This window comes from Falco rusticolus, chromosome 1 (genome assembly GCF_015220075.1).
Source record: "Falco rusticolus isolate bFalRus1 chromosome 1, bFalRus1.pri, whole genome shotgun sequence".
NCBI classification, from domain to species: Eukaryota; Metazoa; Chordata; class Aves; order Falconiformes; family Falconidae; genus Falco; species Falco rusticolus.
In genome coordinates this window covers 50,876,283-50,888,367 of record NC_051187.1, presented here as the reverse complement: position 1 = coordinate 50,888,367, position 12,085 = coordinate 50,876,283, and the positions used below count along the sequence as shown (strand labels likewise).

The 12,085-nt window shown below is 38.9% G+C and overlaps 1 protein-coding gene across 3 annotated transcripts in view; it reads right to left on the bottom strand.

Moving 5' to 3' along the window:
- TNKS (tankyrase) overlaps positions 1 to 12,085 on the bottom strand; it is a 141,183-nt gene that overhangs the window by 96,439 nt on the left and 32,659 nt on the right. For all 3 annotated transcript variants that reach the window (XM_037378964.1, XM_037378948.1, XM_037378956.1), the window contains exon 3: positions 11,586 to 11,681. In XM_037378964.1, coding sequence (XP_037234861.1) covers positions 11,586 to 11,681 — 96 coding nt within the window. The remainder of the gene's footprint in view (positions 1 to 11,585; positions 11,682 to 12,085) is intronic.

The following is a 12,085-nucleotide window of genomic DNA, read 5'->3' as shown; positions in this document are numbered from 1 at the left end:
TCATAAGAGTAAAGTATCCATTCTAGAAGCCTCTTCACATACCAATGGAAAACAACACTTCTGACAGTAACTTCAGCTACGTAAAAACAATACTGTCATTACCTTAAATGTGAGAACTGTCTCATTTTTGTTCATAACGTACATGTGAATGTGTGTGTATGCATGAGAATTAAACGCTCATCACACACTACACCCCCAGTATAAGACAACATTCTCCATAATTAAAAAGCATGTGTAAAATAAAACAAAAGCAATGCAGTCCTATTTTGATCTTAGATGCCATATACTCTAAGTAGAGACACACGCGCTAACCACATTCAGACTCCAAATGGTGCTACAGTCAACCGCAGAGGGACATCCGGATTATTTCTAGAAAGAAAACTGAGCCTCTTACAAACTCAAACTATTTTTTGCAACCTGTCCAATAAAGAAGAGGCTAGAGGTATTTGCTTTAGGTTACCTTCCTCCCCTTCTCCTCAGTTCACCGTCCCTTCAACAGAACAAGTCAGGTGGATGGCCTCAGTGGTTGGGTACTGAGCTGGTGTCAGGGCACAGAAGATGCACCACATCAGACCTGCGGCCCTTGGCCTGTCAATACAGGCCAGCCAAAGCAACAGCGCAAGTTACACGATATTAAGTATAAGCTTCTTCTATCTCCTCATTCATCTCTGGAGTGTTCGTACAGCACAAAGAACTAATCCATGGCCACACGAAACGTAAACTGCATCTGAGCCTGCTGCGTCAGATCACTTCAAATAAGTTAGGTGAGTTCCATTTCCATTACGTGTTTCTACAATTATAAAAGCCCCTATGCCATCGAGTTCATTTTAAAAGACTTCAAGGTGGGTGGCCTAAGCTCAGAAGGACATGAAAGCAAAACAAGCTGCATCCAAGAAATCTGACTCCTCAATATACTAATTGTAGACAGAGCTGGTAGCAATTCTGATAGCTGCTAGGAAACTAAAGGTTACTTCACTATGATTTAAAGACTAGTTTCCGCTGTAATTCTGCCAACTTTGAATCCTTCAGGCTGAAATCTTTCTTGCCTAGCTCAATGCAACTTTAAAAATTATACTAAAAGAACTATACCACATCTACAACACAGAGCGTTCACGCTGCCCACAAACTCATATATAACACTTCATATATTTGAACAAAACATAGAACCTCTTCTAATCTCTTTGAGAAGAAACTTTAATATCTAGATATTTCAGAGTGAAGACCTGAAATATGACAGAACATTTGGGTCATCCGAAGTTAGAAGAAATGACTAGCATGGCCAATCTGAAAAATCTAACCTCATTTGTTTAAACTGTAGGTTGCTGAAAACTGCAGCTTTGATTAAACAGGTCAGGGGGAAAGCAAGACGACACCTAGGCAAATCAGGGCCAGGAGAAAAGGAGAACGCTGGGCCAAGTCTGAAAAAGGTGACGCTGCAGGAGTATATTCAAACACACACCCCTTCAGTATCTGGTTGACTTCCTGTGCACACTAAACTCCGCTTGCACGTACATGCATTCTGCTGTGACCATACCACGCTCTCCCTCTCACAGGATCCCTGACTCGCACTCTACAGTCAGGATATGAGTAAGGACGGCACAACAAACTACATCTTACCTGAAGGACATCTGCTTTATTTACTGCATAAATGGGAAAGCACATAGGAACTGCTGGAAGCAGCAAACGCAGCAGAGTCCAGCGCACATCCCCGTTCAGTTGATGATCAAGCATCCCAGGGTGAAATGGGGTATCAGAGACAAACACACACGCTGTGCTTCAAACCCTGCTACCCTGAGAATGGCATCAGCAGCAAAAGGGCAACACAAAACCTGGGGCATGGAAGTTTCAAAGAGCTGCAAATACACTCACAGAGAATGGTCATAACCTTAGGTATAAATTGTCTAAAACAGAATTTTCAAACATATTGTTAAAAATGGATTCCCTATTACATGAGAGCAATCACAATCTTAAATCCTAATTTAATGAAGCCATAGGGACTTATAAATTGTCACAACAGTTTTAAAAGAAATAGAAGTTACACAAGCAGTAGATGAAGATATTTTTAAATAAATTCATACAAAAATTCTTTTAGACATTTAATGTCTCATAAAGAAACAATGGACACAAAAACCAATTTTATTTCTCCTTTCTAAACATTACCCTAAAAACACTAGACCATTTACATTAAAAAAATGTAAGTCAGAAAACCAAGTCCCTTTAAATTTCAGGAGTATTAACTACTTTTTAAAATCTTATCCTTGAACTCAAAATACATCTAGCACATGTGTAGTAAACTTGGGGCGGGGCGGAGCCTCTGACCCAGCCAGGCGCCCTGCGCTGCATAGAACTTGGGTGCACCCTGCACCCACCACTCACCAAAGCAGGAGCACTTCTCAGCTGGCAAGAATAAGCCCTCTCTCACCAGAACAAACCTGACACATCAGCTCTGTAGAAAAAGAGTGTCCAACACAGCCACAGCACATAAAAGCTCTCGGTTTGGTCACGTTGCTATTATAAGGGCTTACTTTCAGCTCTTTTTCACTTTGAAAGAACTGGAAGAAACCTTCCCCTAGGCTGACATATTCCTACCAATCAGAAAAACTTAGGGATTTACTTTGAGCGATATCATTAAATTTGGTATACATGCATAGAAAATCTTCCTTAAACGCATACTTTCAAGTCTGACAAAGCTTCTTACTAGAAGACCTCAGCTGAGTAAGGGCTTGCAAGTAGGGCACCAGAAACAGGCTTCTTACTGAGATTGTTGCAGTATGACCTTTCAAGCCACATGCATCTGGTTAGGTTGGTTATTTTAAAAGAAACAGATCCTGTAAAGTAAAATAATTTCAAATTTGCATCTCCTTCAAGCTCAAACATGGCTCCTGTGGAAATAAAGTAAGGAAAAACAGAAAGTGACAGGCCTCATAGAGGGAGGTTAGAAAGCTACAACAATTAACAATCTGAAACATAACGCAATCTCAACATAGTATTAAAATTCTTTTTAAATCTGGGCATTTATTAAACACTCCCAAAGGAGTTATTTTGCTGGCTCAGGAAAAGAAGAATAAAAGTCATACCAGAAACCGACTGGGAGTATGTAGGTAAAGGGAAGAAGAAGAGAATGAGATGTAGAGTCAGGAAGATAGCCAGACCGAGGGGGTGAAGTGATCCTGGATTCTATACGAAGAATTAGAAGACAACCAGGATTAGGAGCCATGGGGAAGAAAGAAAGAAAGAAAGAAAGAAAGAAAAAAAAAAAAGAACACACAACCCCCCAAAACCCCCAACATACACCACAAAAAACCTACAGAGGTGGGATTTTTACTACAACCAAAGAGGCAGAATAAAGGATGGAGATCTGAAGTAAGGGGGGTGCATAGCATGCATGTGAATGTGTTGGCAGGAACTGGAGATAAAGATAAGAAGCTTAAGGAGGACAAGCCTGGGTGCTGGAACTGGCACCAGAAGTTGGATAGCATTGGGTATGAGCCTGAGCCCGTATCACCAAGTTTAGAAAGAACAGGGAAAACCACCTATTACTTCTACCACATGCTACCTTTTATAACAGCGCGTCCTTGTCTGGGAGGCAGTTAAGCAACACAAGCCACTTCAAACCTATGTGCTTTATAGCAGGATGCAATGAATCTTTACTTGGTTGCTAACAGAGGAGAACTAGAGCAGCAAAAATCACTAGTTTTCAGCATGTTAGAATGACACTCCAGACAATGTGGAAATACTGGTCAGAATCAAGAAGAAAATCCTATTTCCAAAGGAAATATTTAGCTGCCCTAACCACATAATGCAACCTTTTCAACTGTCATGCACCATTCACTCTTGCTTTCAGCTTTTGCAGCAAATGAAGCAGGAGCCATACAGCCAACATTGTACTGCACTGTGCAGTCTTGATTCCTTCCTTGCACACAGCCATCCATCCTGTCGAAAAAGCCAGTGGGGAACAGTAAGCAGTCTCATAAGCAGTCCATGTCCTAATATGTGCACAGAAAGGTAATATTAAGATTGCCTGCCTCTCCCACTTCCCATCAGTATATTTTCCTTATGCAACATCAACATTCTTTGATACTAATCTGTTCAGCCTAGAAAAGATAGTCTTAAATGTTTTGTCCACACATCCACAGACTCCACAGATTTCAGTTGTGACTTATCATTTTCAAAATTTATGTGTGGCTTCACTTTCAGAAGAAAGCAGCCCAAGTATAAAAAACTGTTCCTGAAGTTACAGTACAAGAGATAAAAGCAATGGCAGCTTTTGTTTGCAGGAATTACCCAGATACCTAAAAAAATTTTTTTTCAAGGAAGTTCCATGCTTGCATACAGGCTAGATCACAAATTAGAATCAAAAATAATATGCAAAAATGACATTAAAATAGTTACAACTGCATCATGGCTATCCTACTCAGAAACAGAACCAAACAAATGAGAAGCTACATCATATAACATTCTCCATCCACTCATTCCTTACCGCTGCACCTTGGCTTACTATCCCATGCAGTATATATTGTAAAAAGGCTGTTTGGGTACAACAGTCCAGAAGAAAAGCTATCCATGGACAATGGAAAAATGTAGTAGAGATCAAAGTAGCATTTTGTCTCAAGACTGGCATAAATTGCTATTAATAACCCGAAATGTACAACATTGACTATGTAAAAAAAAATAATCCTGAACTTAAACAAAATTATCTAATCAACAGAGAGAAGAAAAGATTTCAGTGAAGTATAAGGTTGGTGAGTGCTCAAGGGAAAGAAACCAAAAAAAGGAGTGCTCTGATGCACTATGGAAATAGAAATGCTTATTTATTTCTGCAATTATTTTTCCTAGGGCAGCATGGAAAATACATTTTGGGGTCTTTACTTACAAGGTTGAGAGACCTTATCTGTTATTCTGTCCACCTGAATAACAACAAATCTTTGAAAGAAAAGTTTCTTTTGAGTTTGATATTGTTAAATTTTAGTGTGTAGTATAGGCTAAATAAATTTGTGTACATCCAGTTTCCAAAAGCTTTCAAAGCATCCAAAACTCTGCTATAGCAGAGCTGAGAATCAGAGAACTGTAAGACAACACTTAGGTGCTTCATATAAAAGCTTTGAAAGGATAATTCCTTTCACAAGTTAAGAGTTTGATTCCATTCAAACAGCTCTTATGAAATATTCCTAAATGGATATCACTGTAAAAAAGAAAGGTCAAAGAATGAAAAACCTGGCCAAGGGGATGGTATAAATCAAACCCATGCTTTTCTTAAAGGCATCAATCCTGAATCCCACGCTGCCCCTTCTTACTTGACTACCTACACAACAGATTACAGATTTTTATCTCCTGCCTAAATAGAGGATATGAACAAGAAGGAAAAGTCATCTGATCTTCCAGCCAGCCATGTTCCAAAGAAGCCACTTGAAGACACACAGCTAAGTTTAAACAAAAGATGAGGATGTCATTGCTGTCATGGCTGGTCTCTAAAATAAGGAGCAGGGGGAAAGAGAGGAGAACCTCTCATGATCCTAAAACTAAGCCCCATGAAACAAGCATCCAGAGCTAAATTTACACTAGGAAGAAGTCCAAGCCCATTAAGGCATGGAAATGGAAAATTTAGGCAGCAGAACATACATACCAGCTCACATAAATCCTTGCACAAGTCCTTCAGTAAGAGATTAAAGAAATTATGTAGTTACGGAATTAGAACCAGAGTACTTCCAAGCAGGAGTAACTTGTTTCCTTTACGATAAAATACACTGGCACTTGCGTTAAGTAATCTACCACATTGAAGGAAACATTTAAATTACTCAATTACCAGAGAAAACTGAAGAAATGAGAAGGACCCAAGACAAACAGCGCAATGGGCAATAAAATAGGTAGACCAAAGGAGTACTGACAAATTAAAACAATAATCATTGCATGCATAATATAAATCATCTGGAATTATACTGGAATCTAAGCCACAAACTCAAGAATTCAGAATTTCTTTACAGGCTCCCACAGAATAGTTAGCTTTTCCACCATCACTGAGGTAATAAAGAAAACACCAAACTTAGCCTGAATAAAACTTGAAATAAAAAAAATGCCATGAAAGCTATTAAATCATCATGACAGAAGTCAGCTGGACGTTAATACCAGAGCACAGTGCTCAAATCAAGATGTGCTATCTTGAAATAATAATGCAGTGCTGGGAAGTGGAAAAAGAATTGTGGCAGTGCCACCAAAGTGCAACTCTATTTTCACTGAAGTGAAACTTTTTATGTAGACAGTCTTAAAGAACAAGAACTGCTCTTCTTGAAGGGGAAACATAGAAGTGCACACAATGTGTGGCATGGCATCTAGAACAAAAAGAGGACTGTTTCTTCCTCTTTCTTCTCAATGTGAAAACAAGGAAATGAGAAATGCAACTGAAACGTGATCATGCCAGAACTGCAAAAGGAAAGCATTTCGCTCCTGGCCTGCCAAGCAACCTGTACACTTCCTTCAAAGAGGAAAGGGGGAACTAGACCACACACCAAATTATAATTGTAACTATCTTATTAGATTTGTAAATGTATACTTCTTAAAATTCTCATGTTCTCTAAAAACAGAAGATTTACATATTCGTATAGTTAGAGCTTCTAGATGAGGGCCACCTAAATGGTACACTTGACATTAGGTCTGTGCCACAAGGACATTTTGCCCGCATCTTTCCAAAGACTGGAAAAGCAATGCCCCAGCATTCCTGAAGATATGCTGATATTCCTCAGAGTTCTCCAGAAAGCAGATGTCAAGTGTCCCCATGGAGTCCAAACATAAAAGCATCACATGATATCCATACCACTGAACTGGGAAGGCTATGGTAAAAATGAGGAGAGTAAACCTACCTGAACACTAAACAAGTCACAATCCCAAAAACATACATTCAAAGCACAAAAAAAGGGCTGGAAAAGGTCCTTCAGACCTCTTGGTTCAAGGCATGTGCCAACAGCCTATACATAATAAAGTTAAAGTCTTCTGCAGGGCAAGGATATTCCTCAGCTGCTGGATTTCTCTAAGGCAACATACCTTGGTGTCACCATCCAAAAGGACAAAGACCCAGATAAACAGATGGCTCAAGCCATTCTAGCAGCACCTGCCCTCCTTAACATTAAAACACTTCTCCTTTTGCACTGACTTTTATTATACTGTTCCTTAAAGACAGAAGCTACACCTTGTCCAAATGACCTGATTTCAGAGTAAACTATGTAAGAATTAGATGGTGCTTCCCAAAATGAAGTGCTAGTGTCTATCCAGAATGCCTTTAAAATCCTAAGAGTACCTGAAAGGAAATAATACCAGCTCAGAAGGAAAGAGTTTGGGATTAGAGACTGTCAAGCTGTAAAGGCACCACAGTACAAATAAAACTAACCCAAACTAAAACAGTTTCTTCACTTTCTGCCAATTTTAAAATGCATGAATTGTACCTAGGAACCATTTTGCATTCTGTAAAGTTCAGTACACTTTTTGTAGTAAAATATCAGATTTCTCCCTTCCTTGCAGACAAATTATGCCTAGACGGCACTTCACTTTGAAATATATTTGCACAATTTTTTTTAATAAATGGACTATGTTCCCCACTTAAATTAAAAAGTTGACATGACAAAGAGATGAAAACATGAATCCTCATTAACACCTTTGGTAACCTCAGCCCAACTGTACTTTCACTCATCCAGCTGTCCTTCACATCCAAACTGTGAGAGCTGAGAAATGCTCAATAGGACCTAATCACTTTGTTTGTAAAAGACATCATTTCTATAGTAAGCAGAAAGATCAGAGTCTTGTTTAACTTTGAAAACCAATTCTATTAACAAACAAGACATTATTTTGTACCCAAGAAATCTTCCTTTAATCTGGAGATGCAGCAGACTTTTTCATTTTCACCTGTTTCAAGGGAGTAATTCTTGAAATCAACCAAAGTCAACCTTGCAAAACGGTGGCATGGAGTAGTCAAGATCATATCATCCAATGAAAGTGCCTTCAGCTCCTGCTAACAGCTTTGGAAACCGCTGAAGTACAAAGAATGACCATTAATCTAGAGAAAGCATCTCCAAATAGCAGATAACATGGGGAAGTGACAAAAAGCATCAGCATGTGAAAAATCAAAATAAATCTTTCACATAAATCATTAACAATACTGCTGGCTCTTCATACAGTGTACAGGAAAGATATAAAAAGATATTAATGTTTAAAGAGTCAATAAGCAGGATAAGAGAATAATGAAGACTAATATGACTTGTAGTGCAAAAGCTCCCAAAGGCCCTGTTCTGGACAGGAGTCCTACAGTGCTTTGTGTGGCAACAAAGATGAGTCCCCATCTCAGAAACCACACACCCCAAAGGCAATTCAACTAAAATAAAATTAACTAGGATAATCAATCTGATGTAACAGTTCTGGTTTTTAGATGCAATATGTTTTTGGAATCTGTACTACCACTTCAGCCTAGAGAGAGAGAAGATTACAATACGTTTCTGACAACCCATTCAGGAACAGTAAGGGATGCTAAGGAAGAAGAAACCAAAAATAATATTTACCCTCTCAATCATTAAGTGTTTGGATCACACAAATGCAAATGCTGCTTATTCTGCAGAAGGGGGGAAAAAAAAAGACTGCTTTCCTGTTTAAATGATAAAAAACAGAACCCCCAATTACATAACCTTTTCTCTCTCTCTTTTTTTTTTTTTTTTTTTTTTTTTTTAAAGAAGCTGGAACTGGGTGTTTAATTTCTATAAAATTCACTTTAATCTCCAAAGAAATTTTCAACACCCATTTCCATCAAAATATTAGCCTTTCATTTGCATTATGTGTCCTTTATAAAACACACACTTTAAGAGAACATTGCAAGAAAATGGCTGGAAGTCATCCCAGAAACTACTGCATTATATATCCTTTCTGTAATTCAGGAGAAAAAGATACTATAAATTATTCTAGACTGGGAGACAGAAAAGAACGAATCATTGTGGAATCAGCATTTGCTGCCAGAACACCAGAAATGCTTTTTACCCAGCAGGAATGTCCCTTTCAAAACACATACTGGATTCTTTGTCAAATTAAAAGATTTAATCAATTACCAACAGTTTTCTGTTCACTCTTGCTAAACTGGAGGTCAAAGAGAGACTATAATGACAGTTCATTCGCAAAGCGATTAACATCAATGCATGAACTTATGCAAATACTTGGGTCAAAAAAGCAGTAAGAGGAGCCTTGTTCTCCAACAAGCAGTACAGCAGCAATGTGGAAAAGTATATTATGGTCATAGACACTGACAGAAAAAGGAACCCAAAATAACATTGCGAGAACAGCCTTGACATGCACGCTCTTTAAAAATGCAAATACATTAACAATTACAGATTGTGCTTTCAGGATCACTCCACTTTTAAAAGCTCTAAACACGAGCATTCTAAAATCCCATCATTCACCACTAAATACTGAAAACTAAGTTAATATATCCTACTCATCCTTAATCCAGTAATACCTTTAAGTTCTGATGCCCCTAATTGCAAAGCATTGCTGTAGCTAAAGATTATCCCAAGCCAGATAGAACCTAAGAAATCCCCTAAGCCCCCTTCTTCCAGAGGGATGAAGCAAGACCTGAAGGTAACAACATATGGAAAAATGCACCAGAATGTAGCAGCCTAACAGAGATAATAGAAAGCAGGGCAGCATCCAGAAAATTTAAGCTCTTAATAGAAAACTTCCATTTAAATGGCATCCAGTGTCATCTTTTTCACTTACTGTGCATCACACATCAGCTACAGCCCGATTCAAACCCGACTTACACAGCTTGGAGCTCAGGTGCACAACACAGGGAGAGCCCAGCATAGCCAAGAGCCACCTTGAGGACAAAGCTGATAAAACCAGAAGCTGATTTTCTTGCTAGGAAGAATAAACACATACAAAAAATTGCGTCTTTTTATGAACAATAAAACACCTAAATAGCAGAAGTGGCTCTTGACATGTGCGTTTATATGTACAACCTGACAACATCCATGGTTGCAGAAGCTGGCAGTCACTGGATGCTTTTGTGTGAGGCATTAGGGGCGAGGCCAGGGACACAGGGTCTTGCTACACTGGACAGCACATTCTCAGAGGGCTGCTTCTAATCCATCTCCACTTGTTCACTATGACACATTGCCCCCTCAGTTCCCTAAGGCGCAAGGTGGTGATTTAGTGCCCAGAGAACTCAGTGTAACAGACACGAAGTTACCATCACAGACCTTCCTAAATCCTTTAATATCCTCTGAGGTTGATCTTCCAGCATAACCTGGAGAGCAGCTTGGAGCCTGGAAGCCCCAAGCTGTACGTATACCAGGTTCCCCATAACTAAATGCCAAATACTCATCAACACCTTTGAGGTACCTTGACTCCCTGGTGCCCTTTCCATCCTCAATGTCTGTACAACTGTACCCTTTAACAGCCAAATGTCAGATTAACCTGCTAGGAACAGCGAGCACTGTTAACACTGTCGGAACATGTTTAAATTTGACACTGAGTAATTAAACTAAATCATATGTATTTAAAGTGCACTGTTCCAAAGGCACTGCAAAGCTGTAGATAATTATGTATAGCAGTCAGCGCACTAGAAAAAGATGAGGAAATGTTCCTGACAAAGTGAAGGGAGCTGGTGTGCTCTGAACGGAATCTGGAGGAAGAATAACATTGTTGCATAGCACATAACCTACAAATTAAGCTGTCAATAAAAAGAGAGAAAGAATAGGGGAAATAAAGGCAAAAGAAGGAAAATAGCTATTTCTTCAAATGATGCTCAGCTGCTAAATCCCTTTTTATAAATCTAATTGTATGTATTTTAAAATCCAAGATTACTTTGTTCTAAACATTATTTCCTATATGTCAAAATCAGCACAGATGACCATGTATTTCTTGATACAGATTTGACAGGCTACTAATAATATACTTTCAATGCTTACTGGTACGCTACAATAGTTAATTTATAAAGACCAAAGCTGTGTAAAAACAAAGTTGTATCTGTAGAATATTTTCATGAAACATATTGTTTGGTAACTAATTGCCTCTAAAAAGGAAAAAAAAAAAAATTGTGGGCAAGAAAGTTCTACCTAAAATGACTAATGAGGAAGAGGAAAGAAAGGGTAGCATGGGAATCTGCAGCAAAATATAACGTAACTATTGATCTCTGCAATCGGTAGGTTGTCTTTCAGATCACAGGTACTTTTAGTTATACAAACGTCCTTGCTTGCTCAACAGTGAAGGTCTTAAAACAATTGACCTGATTTTTTTCTTCTTTTTTGCAGGGGTTAGGGGCTCCTATTCAATCTATATATTGAGTAGCATTTAAAAAGAAAAAAAAACCAACCAACCACTCACACAGTGAATAATGAATGATGTTAGAAAATTACAGCATTATTTTAAGTAGAATAAGCAAACCTATAGCATCACAGCAGATTAACGACAGTTACATCAATATGAAATCTGGTAAAAGACAGTTTTAAAATGCTCTTACACAACAGAAAATCTCAAAAGGCAGAAGGCTCTTATGATACTGAAGTTATACACACAAAATGAACTACAGGTAATGCTGCTGAGAGATGCATGCATCTTACCCGTGAGTACAGCTTTTGCTGAAGGGTCTGCCAGATCCAGCGCAGATTTCCCATCGGTGTTCCGAATGTTTGGATCAGCTCCGTGCTGCAGCAGCACTGTGCAGGGAAAGCAGAAACAGTATCTTAGCTCAGGTATACACAGATCATTCACTGTTAGGTGTCTCCTCGGCATGATGTAGGCATAAACACACATTGCACAATTTTCTTTATTTTTCCTTCTGCTTGCCCCCCCCCCCCCCTTTTTTTTTTTGTTAAGCACTGCAGCAAAGGATCTTCTCCTGAGTAAGGCTAAGTTGGCAAGTTAAGATATAGTAAGATCATGTGACTTCACATGATAAACATGAACCCTGAATCTCTTGCAATACTCAATTTTGGGTTCCTCCTGACTGCTAGCTGGGAAGCTGTGCATTCACTGACTCACGCTGGGAAATCAGCTGTGGAACCTGCTCCTGCCTTTACTACCACTACTGCTGCTTGTTACCACTCCTGTTCCTTTTCCT